The sequence below is a fragment of the Ornithorhynchus anatinus genome, chromosome 6 (assembly GCF_004115215.2).
Source record: "Ornithorhynchus anatinus isolate Pmale09 chromosome 6, mOrnAna1.pri.v4, whole genome shotgun sequence".
Classification (NCBI taxonomy): Eukaryota; Metazoa; Chordata; class Mammalia; order Monotremata; family Ornithorhynchidae; genus Ornithorhynchus; species Ornithorhynchus anatinus.
In genome coordinates this window covers 21,880,944-21,898,135 of record NC_041733.1, presented here as the reverse complement: position 1 = coordinate 21,898,135, position 17,192 = coordinate 21,880,944, and the positions used below count along the sequence as shown (strand labels likewise).

Genomic DNA, 17,192 nt, shown 5'->3' with positions numbered 1-17,192 from the left:
AAGGATCCAGACTAGGCCCAATGGACGAGACTTCCTCTCAGTGCTCCGCAGAGGGATCCTTCCACATCTGCCCGGCCGGCTTGTCCTCACGAGGAAAGCGATTCCTTACCCAACCCACGATCCGTCCTTCTCCGCCAGGCCAACACGAGCCACCGAGGTAACCGCGGCAACACCGCCAGGCTCAACGGATTCCTCTCCCCACTCTAATGGCTTAAACTCCCCAGAAGACCACGATGACTCCAGGACTGATGGGTGGGGCGCAAGGATTTCCGAGGCCCCTCTCCCACCGAGGGAGGGTGGCTACCCTCTGTCAGATGACATCAGGCTCCTGGGAGCCAGCGGGAATGGGATCTGCCGGAGTCTCAGGGTGAGAGAAGAGGATCCGGGGCAGGGCGGGGGGCGGTCAGAAGATCGGAGATGGTAAAGGACAGGAGAGAGTAAAATCAATAGAGTGGATCTGGGGAGCTCAGGACTTGATTCTGGGCTTCCTGCTTCAGGTTCCCCATCGAGAAAAGTGATCCCAGTCCCTCCCACTCCTCTCCCCTCCCCCAGCCCTCCTTGCCCCTGAGGGCTCACGGAGGGTGGGAGCGGAACATTCAGTATACCTCGCTCTCGCCTCTTCCTCAGCAGACCCCTTCGGTCATGCCCTCCATTATACCCCAAACCTCCTCCCCGCCTTTACATCCAGCAGACGGGCCCCTGCCCCTCCCCATCTTCAAGGCCCTCCTGATATCCCCTATCCTACAGGAGGAGGCCTTCCCCGAGCAATCTCGTACCCCCTCCACCCACCACCTGGGTGCTCGGGCCCTCACACCCCTTCGGAGCACTAACGGCCACATCGTCTTCATTCTCTACGATCTCCTCCTATCCGTTATTTTATCGATCGAGGAGGTGGGCCCTCGGGGTCCGTTGGGAAGATCACAGCCTCTGGAATGGCCCCGCCAACCTCCCGCTGTGGGCCGAACCACTCAGGCCTCGGACTGGTTGCCCCAGGCTGCGGCGAGGGTTGGGGAACTCCCGGGCCGCCTGATGCCCCCGTGTTGGGGTGACCTCCCGCCCCTCCGGTCTCGGTCCAAAACCTCAAAAAATATATTTTTTTTTAATGGCATTTAAGTCCTTATTATGTGCCAGGCCCTGTACTAAGTGCTGGGGTAGGTACGAGCAAATCAAGTTGGACGCAGTCCACGTCCCACATGGGGCTCACAGTCTTAATCCCCATCTGACGGATGAAGTAACAAACACAGAGAAGTGAAGTGACTTGCTCATGGTCACACGGCAAACAAGGGGTGGAGCCACTTGGAGTCAGAAGGACTCCAAGGCCCCGGGCTCTATCCGCTAGGTCACACTGCTTCTCATTCAGCGGAAGCAGCGTGGCTCAGTGGAAAGAGCACGGGCTTGGGAGTCAGAGGTCATGAGTTCTAATCCCGGCTCCGCCGCTCGTCAGCTGGGTGACTTTGGGCAAGTCACTTAATTTCTCTGGGCCTCAGTGACCTCATCTGTAAAATGGGGATTAAGACTGTCAGCCCCACGTGGGACAACCTGATCACTTTGCATCCTCCCAGCGCTCAGAACAGTGCTTTGCACAGAGTAAGCGCTTACCAAACGCCATCATCACTAAACCCACCTCCCTGATTTGTACCCCAGAACCTCATCTCCCTGCCCGCTGCTCACTGGGAGCTCCAGAGACAGGACAGATGGACAACCCGACTGAGGCCGGACTTGGGCTAGATGATCTCTCTCCAACTCGGGGACTCACCACTAGCTACCTCTGCTTCCATCCCAGCTTTCTTGGTTCACACTGGTCAGGTCAAGTGCAATATCCTACCTTGCCTTCCAAACCTCTTCGGGAGCCAGCTCTCCTCTCGGGAAGGGGATTACCTGGACCACTCCCCGCTCCTCCTCTACGGGGTTCAAAATCCCGGCTTGAACAGTCTCTCTCCTGGCCCGAGAGCGCTCAGCTCTCACCTGCAACTGCTTGCCAAGAAATGACATTCCTGGCGTGCTTACCCTTTTTCTCCGGGACCTGGAAAAACCAAACAGGCCCTATCTGCCACCCTAACTCTAAGGCTGCAGCCTATGCCAAAGAAGAAACGGTCTGACGGGCCTAGGGGTTGGGGCGGCTCAGGGCAGCGAGGGAGAGGAAAAGGGTCATCTGTGTCTGCAGTGTCTTTTAAAAACACGCCCCAATCCACCTCATTCTTCTAGACCGTAAGCTTGTTGTGGGCAGGGACCGTGTCTACCTCTATAATACCGTGTCTACTGCGTCTATAATCGTCTCATACTGTACTCTCCCAAGCGCGCCGTGAGCGTTCGATAAATATGACTGATTGATGGGGAGGCTTTCAGATAATAATAATTATGGGATTTGTTAAGCGCTCACTACGTGCAGAGCACCGTTCGAAGCGCTGGGGAAGATACAGGACACTCAGACTGTCCCACGTGGGGCTCACATTTTTTAATCCCCATTTTTGCTGATGAGGGAACTGAGGCCCAGAGAAGTGAAGCGCTTGCCCAATGTCACACGGCAGACAAGTGGCAGAGTCGGGATGGGAACCCACGCCCTCTGACTCTCCAGCCCGGGCTCTTTCCACCAAGCCACGCCGCTTCTCCCAACCCCCCTGATTCTACTAGCAGCTGTAGCCCCTCCCTGAGTGCCGCAGAGAGGCAGCGGCATGGAAATACCCCCCCCCCCCCGCAAACCCAGGGCATTTCCCCACGTCCCACCTCGTCCCAGGGAGCAGAGGGAAGGGTCACCCCTGCTCTACAGGCGGGAGCACTGGGCCTCAGTGCCAGGACTTACCCAAGATTATTAAGCAAGAACGTGAGTTAAGGCCTGAGTCACCTGCAGACCCAGGCAGTGAGAGCAAGGGGTGGGGGAAGACACACATAGAGAGAGAGAGTGTGTGTCGGGGGGGGGGGGGGAGTTGGGGGGGCAGTCTTAGGGGGAGCCTGGAAAGAAAAGCCTAGTGGGCTGTGTTAGGTTCAGCTCAGGACAGGAAATGCTACTCAACACCTCCAGCTCAGGGATGCTAAAAACAAATCACACACGCACGCACAGATGCATGCTCGCGCGTACACACACACACAAAACACACACACACGCGATAACACTCTCTCCCCTCTCTTCACCACCCCCACCCCCTTCCCCGCCTCCCGGCTCCCAGCCAATAGCGGCAGACGCACAGGGCGTAGGGAGATTCGAGGCCGTCTGGCTTTCCCCCGGAGGCCCTAGAAATCCCCAAGTCATTCCCTCCTCACCCTCCCTCCGCCCCAGTCCCCCAGGATGAGCGGCCCCCACAGTCAGTAAGCAGGGAGGAGACGGAGGGACTGTCCGACTCCGGCCCCCCGAGCGGAGCGGAGGGATGGGGTGGGTGGAAGAGGCGCCGGAGCCATCCGGGTCGAGGCGCGGGGTGGGGGAACTTCCACAGACGGTCCCGGCGGATCAGTCGATCGAGGGGGGTTTCGAGCTCCTCGGCCAGGAGGAGAGACGACGCGGCCCCTCGGAAGGGGATCGGGCGGAGGGAGGGGCGGCGGCTCTCCGCCGGCCAGTCGGAGTCCGTTCCTTAGGGGATAAGGTCAAGGGAACCGAAGTGCGCGGTGGGGCCGCGTCTGGCGAATGGCCGGTCAAGGAAGAGCCCTTTGCTCCGGCCCCGGACGAGGCCGGGGTTGCTCAACTCGGCAGCGAAGGCGGCGTCGGGAAAGGTCTCGCCGCTGCCCCGGGAGTGGGGGTGGGGGGGCGCCGGGGGGGACGGGGGAAGGGCAGAGGAGCGGGGGACGCTGCGAACCGCCCTTACCACCACCCCTTCGTCCCAGACGTCTCTCTGGGTCAGGAGGCCACCCGGAGTTGAGAGGCACCACCCCTTCCCTCCCCCAGGATCTCTTCGCCGAGGGCTAAAACCGAGAGCCGCCGGGCTCACCTCCGCCGAGAGGCCTCGCCGGTAACCTCTGCCCTATTGGGGGAACGGCCAAACCTCGGGGCGACGGGGACTTTGGCCTCCCTTTCTCCCCCACCCCTTCTCTGCCTCTGGAGTCAGGCAAATCAGCCGTGTCGTAACGGCGGGCCGGCAGGACGAGGGCTGGGATGCGGCCCGTTTCAAAATCCAGAGCTTTTGCACAACTGTCAACGCAATGGCCAGCGAGACTCGAGCTAGAGGCGACGGCCCCGCCGGAGCCAGCCCGGCTCTGAACCGGCACGGGCTGGGTCCCAAAACGTCCATCTCGGCCGGCCGCGGGTCATCAGCTCCCGGTCCTCGGGGAGCCCGTCCCGCCCCTCTGGTGTGTCACTCTCATCCGAGCGCTCGCTACAGTGCTCTGCACAAAGTCAGTGCTGGCTGAGCCCCACATCCCCCTCGGGCCCCATCTCCGGCCCCTTCCCCCAGGCCACCGCATCTAGACTCCTCTGTTTCTCTCATCCCCTTCTGGAGCGAGAGCAGAGAGATGACGGGAGAGACCGACACAGAGGAAGGGATTTGAGGATCCAGGGGCAGAACTCGAGATCCCTGCCTCTCGGCCTCAGGCTCTCCTCGCAACATCAGAGATGTAAACAAACCCACGTGCCTGGCAACTGGAGAGGAAGAACGCAGCCGCCAAGTGGCGGAAGACTCCCCAGGTGCCAGCCAAGCCAGGAGGGCGTCCATCTGGGCAGGCCCACCCTTGCCTGCCGAGGCAGTCCTGGGCTCCGAGTACCACCTAAGCTCACCCTCGGACTTCCAAGTGATTCTCACGCTTAGGCAAGGAGCTCAAAGCCCTTCCCGAACGAAGTAAACCCCTCTCCCTCCCTCCCCCTAAGGGAGCGATCGCTTGATCTTGTCATTCTGAGGGCCACTTGTGACCCCGGAGGTTCCCATGGGTCACGTCTCGGTGGGAGGGGAAAGGGGAAACGTGCAGGCCCCTGGCCCCCGGCTTCTTCTTTGTGGGCAACAATTTCAGAATGAGAACGTGCTGCAACAACCTTGGACAAAAACTTCTAAGCGTCCCAAAGTACTGTATCCCACCAAGACGCGTGAGAAAACTGAGGCCCGGGGCTTGCGGGACGGCTAGCCGAGTCCTGAGAACCCCGAGCCATCTCCCGTCACCGGCCCGGATGCAGTCGGAAGCGAGGGCTGAAGGAAGATCGGCTACAGACAGGAAACGCCGCTCGGCGCTTTCAGCTGCGGAGATGCTAAACACAAACATACACACACCGCACGTTCATACAGCTACGGATACAAAACTCCACCTCTACTCCTGCAAAGGCCATAAAGGAGGGCAGAGGCGCCGTCCCAGGGGAATTCAGCAAAATAGAGCTACGAGATCATTAGGGACCTAGGGCACCTCTAACGCTAGAGAGAACCCTGCAGCTAGGCTTAGCCACAGGGCCTGACTCTCTGTTACTCGGGTGATCGATCCGTCAGTGGTATTTACTGAGCACTTACCGTGCGCAAAGCACTGTACCCATCGCTTGGGAGAGTACAGTACAATGGCAGACAGGACGGCCGCCCATAAGGAGCTTACAGACTGGATGGGGAGGCGGACATTAAAATAAATTACAGAAAGGGGAAGCCCTCTCGACCCTTTCAGACTCTCGAGTTCGTTGTGGTCAGGGGGTGTATCTGTTTATTATTATACCGTACTCCCCCAAGCGCTTAGTACGGTACTTTGCACGCAGTAAACGCTCAAAAAATCCACCTCAATGAATGAATCAAAGGATATGGACATGCTGGAGTGGGGCTGAATATCAAAGTGCTTAAGGGGTACAGACCTAAGTAATAAGAGTGAGGCAGAGGGGAGGGCAAATTAGGGTCGGGAAATGAGGGGTCAGTCAGGGAAGGCCTCCTAGGGGCTGTGTGAATTGAGTAGGACCCCGGAGGTGGGTAGAGAGATGGACTGTCGGACACGGAGCGGGAAGGAGTTCCAGGCCAGAGGGAGGGCGTGAGGGATGAATCGGCGACGAGACAGACTAACCTGAGGTACTGTGAGTAGGCTGGAGTTAGAGGAGCGAAGTGTGAGGGTTGGGTTACAGTAGGGAAGCCGACAGGGTAAGGTGGGAGAGGGAGAGCTGAAGCCTGGTGGTTGGTTCCACTTCGGTTTGCCAGTAAAGTTTCTTCTCCCAGGGACCAACCGGTGAGGGCGGAGGGAAGAGCCATCACTGCTGGGCTGGCTCAAGCCTTATCAAAAGGGACCAGCAACGCTCCAATATCTGGCCTGGTAGCCGGGGACCCGGTCCCGTGACCATCATGTAGGCTGTCCCCGTGGGGAATGGGTGAGGAACTGTCTGAATGTCGACTGCCCGGGATCATGCAAGAAAAGGAGACAGACCGGGATGGTCCCGGGAAGGTCACCACGCCGGACCCTCATAGCCAGAGGAGCCCCCCAACCGGCGGTACCACACGCGGGCCAGTTCTGGACGCCGGCAGGGACCCCGCCAAGCGCTGACGGTCACCAGGGAGTGGATGATTCGGTCATCTCCGTGCCGGGCCACAGAGTCCTCGGGGAAGGCCTGGCACTACCCAGTTCTAGGAGCGGAGAGACACGGCCTGGAAAACCGGTGGGAGAACAACAAGCTGCGGAATGCCCGGAGACCACCTAGATCCGGCCTACGGGAGGAAGACCTGAGACCACTGTGGGTGGGGATCCAAGGGGTGAATGTCGTACTGTGCGCGTGTGTGCGCACGCAAACACGCACGCACGCATCTGGGATAAAACATGTGGGATAAAGGGAGGAGGCTGAGGAGCAGCCTCCTCGCTGTTCTCCCTCCTGCTCTGCTGAGTGTCCGAGGAAACGCCGCACGGTGAGCCTGCTTCTTTCCTAACCACGAGGCTCGTTACTGGCAGATAAACCTGACCGAAACCCATCTGGGACAGACCGCCTAGCGAACGCGAGTGGTGGGGCTTGCCGCTGGGCAGGGAGTCCCTGACAGGTGCCACCTGCAATTTTTAGGGGCGGTCAGCCATCCCGATGCCTGCCACTCAGCAAGGGAGAGTCACCATCTGGCCAGGCCGGCGGCTGGGGAGCTCCCTCTGAGCAGGACGGGGCTGGGCCTCCTGCGTGGTGAGGTGACGGGGAGCGGGAGGGCAGGTGGGAGAGGGGAAGAGCCCGGCGAGTCCATTCCTCTGAATCAATACCGGGCCAACCCAACAAGTGGACTTGGGAAACAGGCCACCATGGAACTTTGGGGACTTTTCTGCAACTAAACCAAGAGCTCGTTTCAGTCGCGCGGAAGGGGAAGACCACTACGTCGGTTGTGGAAGCGTCATTAGGAAAGTCCTCTCGGGGGACGAGCTGGAGCCAGACACGTCGTCCGCTCCCCGGGACCCCCAAGATCAGGGGCGTCTAGCGACGGTCAGCTCCTCGCCCCAGTTCTGCCACAGGCCCCTCCCCGGCCGCTGCTTGGGAACGCCAGCCCCGAGTCCCCCTCCGCCGCTACCCCCAATTCGATTTCTTCAGCTTCCTCTTCCAAAAACAAGCGTCCCACGAAGAGAAGCCTTTCACCTGATCAAACAATGGGGGCGTACACAAAGGCCCAAGGTCGTGGCTCCGGGGAGGGGGAGGTGGCATTATTCCTCTTTGACCCCTGCCTGCTAGGACTCCCGCGGCACAGCCCCCACAGAGCTTGGGGAAAAACTCTGGCCGAAGAGGTTGGGCTAAATTCCCAAGCTGAACTGTAGTCAAGCTCCGTTGGCCCGTGCCCGTAAGAACTGAAGAAATGCCATTACTGGATCAGACCCACGGCCTATCCGGTCCAATATCTGATCTCTGACGGTGGCAATACGATGCTAGGAGGAATCCTGTGACGATCGCCCTCGATCCCCATCCTAAACGGATCCCAAATTTTCCCTCTGCATTCCTCGCTTTTCCCGAACAAATCCCTCCTCCGTGAATGTATCTGAGCCCCTTAAATGACCTGATAGCTTTGACCTGCACCAACTTCCTGCGGTAATAAATTCCCTATATTTAGCACCCGCTGGGAGCAGACGTCTTAATTCAAAGCCTCAATCCTAACCAGGGCTTCACTTCCCCTCCCAAAGTCTGACATTTACGTAAACGCGAGGTGTTTTTTCTTGTATATATTTACGTATCACGGAATTCGTTAACCACTTACTATACGCCGAGCTCTGTTTTAAATGCTGGGGCATATACAAGTTAGTTAGTTTGGACACTGCCCCCGTCCCGCAAGGGGCTCACAATCTGAGTAGGAGGGAGAAGGATTTAAGCCCCATTTTATATACGAGGTCGCTGAGGTGCAGAGAAGTTAAGTGACTTGCCCAGGGTCACACAGCCGACACGTGGCAGAGCTGGGACTAAAACTCAGGTCCTCCGACTCTCAGCCCCACGTTCTTTCCACTAGGCTACACTGCTTCACACGCACCCCTGACCTCGATATCAAGTCCCCAGCCGCACGGCTTACGCGCTTGCTCTTGCGTTCGTTCGTTCTCTCTCTCTCTTCGATCTAGCTCCTGTTTGTTTTCAGTTCCCTTCTCTTCGCAGTACATTTTTTTTTTTTTTTTTTTTTTTTTACAAGAGACGGGACAGTCTTTTCCCTCACTCCCAGATGACAGACCGGGAAACGGGTTAAGAGGCACACAGTGACCGGCCCATCTCTGCTTCCAGGCCGCCGGCGAAATGACAGCGGCGGAGCCGGGGGGAGCGGGGGGGGGGAGGCCACACCCAAGCCACATAGCGACCAGGGCACTCTAGCCCCGGATGGCTCCTCCAGAGACCTTTCACGTGGCGCACGGTCAGAAGGAAAGATGTTTCGGTAAACACAGTTGTATCTAGGCGCCCGGCAACCCATCGACCAATCTGGGAGGCCGAGAGGGCTAGATAAACAGAAACGCTCTTGACCGGCACCGCCCCCCGAAAAGAGCGAGTATCTTTGCTCGCTCCCCTATCCGGTTCTCCCACCCTTCAAGTTGGCTCCCAAACCTGCAGCATCATATTTCTCTGAAAAGGGGCAGGAGGGAGGAAGCATTGAATTCTGCCGAGTCAGTGAGAGTCCAGGAAGGCTGGAAATGATGACTCATTTTTCCTGGGGGTGGGGAGGGGGTGGCTATCTCAGCCCAGCGGGAACTCTAATAGATGCCAGGCACACTGCCCCCTCCCGACTTAATAATAATAACGATGCTAGTTGTTAAGCGCTTACTATGTACAAGGCACTGTTCTAAGCGCCGGGCGGGGGGGATACAAGGCGATCAGGTTGTCCCCACGTGGGGCTCACAGTCTTCACCCCCATTTTCCAGATGAGGCCCAGACAAGCGAAGTGACTTGCCCAAAGTCACCCAGCTGACAAGCGGCGGCGCCGGGATTAGGACCCGTGACCTCTGACTCCCAGGCCCGGGCACCTTCCACCGAGCCACGCCGCTTCTCAACGATAGCATCTGTTAAACGCCGACTACGTGCCGAGCACCGTTCTAAGCGCCGGGGTAGACACGAGGTAATCAGGTTGTCCCACTTGGGGCTCACGGTCTTCCTCCCCATTTTACAGAGGAGGTAGCTGAGGCACAGAAGTCGAGTGACTTTGCCCCAAGTCGCACAGCTGATCGGTGGCGGAGCTGGGATTTGAACCCATGACCTCTGCCTCCCAAGCCCGTGCTCTTTCCGCTATGCCACGACTCGACCTCCGAGTGACATACAATTCTCACCACTTTCTCCCTGCCCTCCCTCCAGAGCTGCCAATGAATGGGACCGGAGTGAAAGGAAGGCAGGGGAGGGAGGAGAGAGAGGGGAAAAAAAGAGGAGGGAGGGGGGGAAAGGGGAGAAATCGAAAGGGCTCCTAGCTGATGCGGGGAAAGGGGGAGACATGTGGGGGCTCCGTTCTCTGCGACCACTCCTGTGGGAGCACTCGGGGCTGGGGGGTGGAGAGGGGAGTTGGGGTCCTGACTGCAGCCCCCCTTCCCGGAGACCAGGTCAGGAGCATTGGAGGGGGAGTTCTGGCTTCCCTACGGACACGGGGCTGGCCCCACTGGGACCACTGGCGGGCTCTCAGCTCACTCATTTGACCCTTCGATCCGATTTACTGAGCACTTACTGTGTGCAGAGCACTGGACTAAGCACTTGGGAGAATACAACGGTAAACAGACACATTCCCTGCCCTTAATGAGCTTACAGTTTAGAGGGGGAGACAGGCATTAATATACATAAATAAATTACAGATATGCATAAAAGTGCTGTTGGGCCGGGAGGGGGTGATGAATAAAGTCAGGGCGTCGCAGAGGGGAATGAGAAAAGAGGACGGGGGCTTAGTCAGGGAAGGCTTCTTGGAGGAGATGTGCCTTTGATAAGGCTTTGAAAGAGGGGAGAGTAACTGTCTGTTGCTACCAGACCCTGACTCGGGCATTTCTGGGGCTGTCTAGGCATTTCACGGGAATGATGATGACCTCGGGCAGCATTCAGGTCCTGGGGAATAAAGCCAAGCCTCCCCCCACCACCCCAAGAGCTGGAAGAGCTTCACCTAGCAGATCACTGCTTTCCTGACAATGCGGGGGCAGGGGGGCAATCCTGTTCACGACAGGGCCGGTCAAGTGGCTCCAATGAAGAGGGAGACTAGCCGGTGGTTGCTTTCAGAATCGTCTTCTGGCTTAGACGTGATTTCCCAAAAGACCTCGACTAACATCATTAAAACCTCCCTCCCCACTGGAGAGTGAGCTCCTTGAGGGCAGGGACTGTGTCCGGTCCTCGGTCCTAGTGAAACGGTTAGAAGGCTACACCGTATCTGTCAACTCTATTAGAGTGTAATCGGTCATATTTATTGAGCACTTACTGTGTGCAGAGTACCGTACGATCGAGAGAGTACAATGTGACAATGAGCTCATTGTAAGCTCACTCATTCATTTATTCAATCGTATTTATTGAGCACCTACTGTGTGCGTGTTTGAGAGAGTACAACGTAACAATAAACAGACACATTCCTGCCCACAATGAGCTTATAGTATAGAGGGGGAGGCAGACATTATTATAAATAAATAAATTGCACCTACGTACATAAGTGCTGTGGAGCTGGGAGGGGGGATGAATAAAGGGAGCAAGTCAGGGTGACGCAGAAGCGGGTGGGAGAAGAGGAAAGGGGGGCTTAGATGGGGAAGGCCTCTTGGAGGAGATGTGCCTTCAATAAGACTTTGAAGTGGGGGAGAGTAATTGTCAGATATGAGAAGGGAGGGCGTTTCAGGCCAGAGGGAGGACGTGGGTGAGGGGTCAGCGGCGAGATGGATGAGACTGAGGTGCAATGAGAAGGTTGGGATTAGAGGAGCGACGTGCGTGGGCTGGGTTGTAGTAGGAGAGTGGCGAGGTGAGGTGGGAGGGGGCAAGGTGATTGAGTGCTTTAAAGCCAATGGTGAGGAGTTTCTGTTTGATGAGGTGGATGGGCAACCACTGGAGTTTCCTGAGGAGTGGGGAAACATGTCCTGAACGCTTCTGTAGAAAAATGATCTGGGCAGCAGAGTGAAGCAGGGACTCCTCACTGTGGGCAGGGAACGGGTCTACCAACTCCGACGCACTGTACTCTCCCAAGCGCTTAGTACGGTGCTCTGCACACAGTAAGTGCTCAATAAATACCACTGATTGACTGATTAAAAAAGGGGGCTAGGAAACAGTGGCATCAGGCCTGTCCGATTCTCGTAAAGAGAGGACGGCCCACTACGAGCGGCTTCTTTCCCCCAAACCCAAACGCCACGACAGCGTCTGGCGGCGGGGGAGAAGGGGGGGTTCCTTGAGGTCTGCCAGCGTCACGGTTTTCACGTCAGAACTTCCCCGATATCTGCCGCCCTCTCCTTCGGGTGGGTGGGGGGAAGGAAGGTGACAATGGGACTTCTGAGGTTTTTCTGAGAAAAGCCGCCCCAGCCTTCGAGGGCCTGATAAAGGCCAGCAAGGCCACCACCGGCTAGTGGAAACCCCTTTGAAGGAGGGGCTTCCTGGACGGTCTGCCCGGTCCTGGCTCTTTACTGGAAGGGCCCCAGGGCCGGGGGTGAAAGGGCACGTCGGGGAGCCACGTCGGTTCTTGAAGTCCGGAGAGCCGGGTGATCGGATCCATTTTACAGCCAGCGATGAAGGGCTCCTGCGGCTCCCACAGCTGGCAGGCGGCTCCTCCTCAGCTCTGCTTTTCAAGGGGGGGAAGGGCCGGGGCTCTCTGGGCGAGATGGGCTCACTCCGGGGTGGCTCCAAGCTTGGGCGGGGGGTGTCTACAGTCCTTGACCCTTTGGGGTCCAGAAGGAGGAGTTGGGGACCTCACGAATGGTCAGTCATCAAAGAGCAATGGTTGCACTAGTCTTGAATATGCCTTGGGGACTGAACGTTGCCAGGCTTTCTGGGCATCCCCCAGCAGCACGTGTGTGTGTGCCCGCGTTACCCTACCTCCTCTCGTCCACCCAACACACCCAGACGAGAGAGAGAGATGCTAGTTCTCACACTTACCTACACACCAAAAGCTTCCTCTATCATGGATGGTCCTGGGGAGTTGGGGGTGGGGGACAACAAAAAAAGAGAGAGAGAAAGAGAGGATCCTGTGCGGCAGGAGAGCCAGCTTTTCATTCGAAGCGGAGAGCGACCTTGGGAGTGAGATTAGGGGTGGCGCTCTGAAGGAACAGGGGAGGAAGAAGTGGAGGGGGAAGGAGGAAGGGATACGGGAAGCAGCATTCTCCAGTGGAAAGAGCCCAGGCTCTGCTGTGTGACCTCGGGCAACTCACTGCGCTTCTCTGTGCCTCAGTTTCCACCTCTGTAAAATGGGGATCAAATACCCGATCACCCTCCTATTCATATACATCTTTAAATTACATATTATAAATTACTTACTCACATTAATGTCTGTCTCCCCCTCTAGACCGTAAGCTCATTATAGGCAGGGCACATGTCTGCTAATCATGTTGTACTGTACTCTTCCAAGCGCTAAGTACAGTGCTCTGCACAATAAATACCACTGATTGACTGATATTTAGTCTGTGAGCCCGACGAGGGACTGGGGCTGTGTCTGACCCGATGATCTTGCAATGACAACAGTTAATTATGGTATCTGTTAAGCGCTTACTATGTGCAGGCACCGTACTAAGCACCGGGGTGGATACAAGCAAATCAGGTTGGACAAAGTCTCTGACCCAGACAGGGTTCACAGTCTCAATCCCCTTTTTTACAGATGAGGTAACTGAGGCACAGAGAAGTCAAGCGACTTGTCCAAGGTCATCCAGCAGACAAGTGGCGGAGCTGGGATTAGAGCCCATGACCAACTGACTCCCAGGCCCGGGCTCTGTCCACTGCCCCATGCTGCTTCTACCCCAGTATCTATCCCAGTGCTTAATACTCTTTGGCACAGAGTAAGCATCTAACAAATATCACCATTATCATTATTGGGGAAAGGAGGGAGGAAGAAAAAGGAGGGAAAGAGGGGAAGGAAGAGGAAGTAAACCGAGTAAAAAAGGAAGAGCGCTCCTTCCCGGTCCACTACCTAATGTTGGGATTTGTTAAGCGCTTACTATGTGCCGAGCACTGTTCTAAGCGCTGGGGTAGATACAAGGGAATTAGGTTGTCCCACGTGGGGCTCACAGTCTTCATCCTCATTTTACAGATGAGGGAACTGAGGCACCGAGAAGTGAAGTGACTTGCCCACAGTCACACAGCTGACAAGTGGCAGAGCCGGGAGTCGAACTCATGACCTCTGACTCCGAAGCCCAGGCTCTTTCCACTGAGCCACGCTGCTTCCCCACACCACCTCACATCAGGTCCTCACCAGGCACCGGGGCCAGACCCACGGGACGGCTCTCTCCGTCCCTACCCGCTCGTCTCTCCCCCACCTCACCGCAAGCCCACAGGACCACACGAGTCTGGTCGCCACGGCGGGTGTGGCTCCGGACATCCAACCTGCACTCAGGCCCGGCTCCCGCTGCGAGGACCCCGGTCCACGCCCAGCTCCGGCTGGTGCCACAGAGACCCCAGCCCCTGCGGCTCCCGAGAGAATTCCAGCCCCAGAGGGGAGGGGTGAGAGGTGGAGCTGCCATCTTGGCTCGATCCTCTGCTCCTTTTTCCAACCAAGGGTAGGGTGCGATACCTTCCTGACTGAAAAATTATAGGGGCAAGGTCAACGGCACAGTACCAAACCCATGGGGGTCACGGCCCCTGGGGAGTGGGCGACCACGGTCCCTCCCCGGCCATCCCGGGCTCGATCCGTCAGAGGCGCTGCAGCCGGGAACGAGGCCCACCCCCGAGGGGAGAAATCCGTGACGGACCCGGGGCGGAAGTAGTCTAACGATCCTCCCACCGTCCCCATACAAATCCACACACGTATTCCAGGACGAGCTGCTGGTTACAAGTCCACAATCCCACACGGACCCGCACAACAGAAGCCTTTTCCAGCAGCTAAGCAGTCGGACTGGAAACCGGCCACTTCACACTTCTCAGAGCCCCGGCCTGATCTGCGGCCCCCAGTCTGTTTCACTCGCTTGGGCTGACCGGCCTCTGAGCCGAACGTAGCCATTGCTAGAACCTCCGGTGTCCTCGCTTACCCTGCCTAGCTGCCCAAAGTCATGCCGGCAACCAGTCGGAATCAGGAGTGGAGACTCAGCCCGACCTTTCCCTTACAGGGCCTTCCTTATAACCGAGGCCTGGTCTTCCCTTTTCCCCACAGGCCATTCCTTAAAACCTGGGCCTTCCGGGCAACCGCCCGAGTCCTTACGTTCCGAAAGCAGCAGACGGCTTTGGCCCCTGGGGAAAGACTCCCAGACGGTCTCCGGGCTCTTCCCTCCATCCTGTCTCCTCTCAGCATTCCTCGGTTGCTCCTCCCAGACCGCTGTCCTTGAATGCTAGGCTGACCGCCCCGCTCCACACCCCCGAGTAGAGCTTCGAGGAAGCGTGGACCTCGTGCCGCTTACTGGAAAGGGCTTGGGAGTCAGAAGAGGTGGGTTCTAACCCCGGCTCTGCCACTTGTCAGCTATGCGACTTTAGGCAAGTCATTTAACTTCTCTGTGCCTCAGTTACCTCATCCGTAAAATGGGGATTAAGACTGTGAGCCCACGAGGGACAACCTGATTACCTTGTACCTAGCCCAGCGCTTAGATCAGTGATCGGCACATAGTAAGTGCTTCGTAAATACCATTAGAATTATTATTATTACTATGTAGGAGACAGGAGTCTTGGGGACAGCTGCACCATTCCCTCCCCACCTATCAATCAATCAACATATTTATTGAGTGCCTACTGTGTGCAGGGCACTTTACTCAGTGCTTGGGAGAATACAATACAGCATCACCGCCTACAAGAAGCTTACAGACTAGATGGGGAGACAGACGTTAAAATAAATTACAAATGGATATGGACATAACTGCTGTGGGGCTGGGAGTGGGGCAAAGAAATATGGAAGTCCTTAAGGGGAACAGACCCAAGAAATGCAGAAAGGAAGACTCGGACAGGGAAGCGAGGGCTTAGTCGGGGAAAGCCTCTTGGAGGAGATGTGATTTGGGGGCAGCTTTAAGGTGGACAGCGCAGTGGTTTGTCGGATACGAAGAGAGAGGGAGTTCCACACCAGAGGGAGGACGTGGGCGAGGGGTCGGTGGCGAGAAAGACGAGACTGAGGTACAGTGAGAAGGTTGGTGTTAGAGGAGCGGAGCGTGCGGGCTCGACTGTGGTAGGAAATCACTGAGGTAATCTAGGAGGGGGACAGCCGACTGAATGGCGATGGTGAGACGTTTCTGTTCGATGCCACTGGGCTTCACTTTTCCAGATCTTACTCGGGCAGTCCCTGAACAGCAGGCGGCTCTCCTTGGCATCTTGGCCAGATAAGGAGTTACGGAATCTGAGGCAGAGGCCACCAGACACTCAGCAGGAGGAACAGAAGCCAGAGTCCTGCTCTTCCTTAGCCCTCCAAAGCTCCGCTATCACTCTGTCCCTGCTTCACAACCTCCTCTAGTGACCTCGCTCGACTCGTGGCAGAAGGAAAGTTGTGGGGCTCCTAAGAGCCCATCCACCAAAATGCTCTTAGCTGACAGGAGTATTCTATGGGGATACAAGTCTCTCTCCCCAGGTCTCTAGCTGAAAGCGTATTTTTGGAAAAGAGCTTCCAGGTGCCAAAATCTGTTTGTGGCTCAGATCAGTAAGGAACAAGCCTAACGTTCGGCTCCAATCTCACGGAGCGAGAATTACGCCGCGCAGGCAAGATGGACGTTTAGGGGACCACAAACCGCTAATCTGCCTCCCCGAATTCTGACGTCAGTAGGCTGTCAATGACAGAAGGCATTTCGGGGCTTTCTGCCCTCCCCAGCTCCCTCACCCTGGATCATCCTCAGGGGAACAGCAACCAACACCACAGAGATCAACTCCGACTGAAAACCACCTCCAGCGATCAGGCCCCACGAAGAGAGACGATAACGCTAAATACGGCCCACCTTCTCCTCTGACAGCACGATGTCAGGAACTGTCTCTTGGGGGGTGGGTTCCTGGCCAACCAAGGGGTTTTCGCAAGGATGCACTTTAACAGAAAAAATTCCCTACCTGCACCAGCTCAACCTAACAATCCTGAACCCCACCGGGCTGAATTGTGCCAAAAAGAGCTAACGAATCGGAAATGGGTAGTCGCTTTACCACTAGTCCCAGAAGCCGTGGCTTCGGGTGCCTACTCCTGGAAGAATCCAGCTCACGCTCCTGGTTCCTAACCAGACCTGCATTTCTAAAGTTCAGGTGGGCCCGGCTCCCGAAATCCGCCTCGAGTCGGAGAGTGGGGCGGGAGAGCGGGGAAAGACCGACGAGACGAGGACTTACCGACAGCTCGGAACAAGCAGGCGCCGTCTTCCTTCATCTGCTTGATGATGAAACCTTTCTTGTCCCTCAGGGCCTTCTCAAACCAGTGCTCCTGCTGGAGACAAGATTCAGAGACCTCAGCAAGTGCCACCCGAGCCCAGGGCCCCCCCGCAGTTCCGTAGCGGGGTGACCCTCAGCTTCTCTTTGGCAGAAGAGGCTAACTCCCTTCCCCCGTGCCGACCCATCTGGTCCCTGTCACCCTGGCTCCCCGCTGACAGAAGCCCTGATCGCTGGGCCGGGAACAGAGCTCGACCGGGAAAGAAGACCAAAGCTGCCATCGAGGGGAGCATCGGGATGGAGAACATTTCCCTTGAGTGGACGCCTCTCATCGAGGCTCCTCAGCAGCCTGCTCAAATCCCCTTAGCCAACAAGCACATGCTCATTTCATACTCTCTCTGCCAAAGCTTCTCCACTGCCATCCGCGGAAGAGGTAAACCGGGAC

General features: G+C 57.0%; 1 protein-coding gene across 3 annotated transcripts in view; it reads right to left on the bottom strand.

Annotated features, from left to right (window-relative positions):
- Window positions 1–17,192, bottom strand: part of OTUD5 (OTU deubiquitinase 5) — a 52,545-nt gene that overhangs the window by 10,385 nt on the left and 24,968 nt on the right. For 2 of the 3 annotated variants that reach the window (XM_029067311.2, XM_039912337.1), the window contains exon 2: window positions 16,712–16,805. In XM_029067311.2, coding sequence (XP_028923144.1) covers window positions 16,712–16,805 — 94 coding nt within the window. The remainder of the gene's footprint in view (window positions 1–16,711; window positions 16,806–17,192) is intronic. The other variant, XM_029067312.2, reaches the window with a different exon arrangement.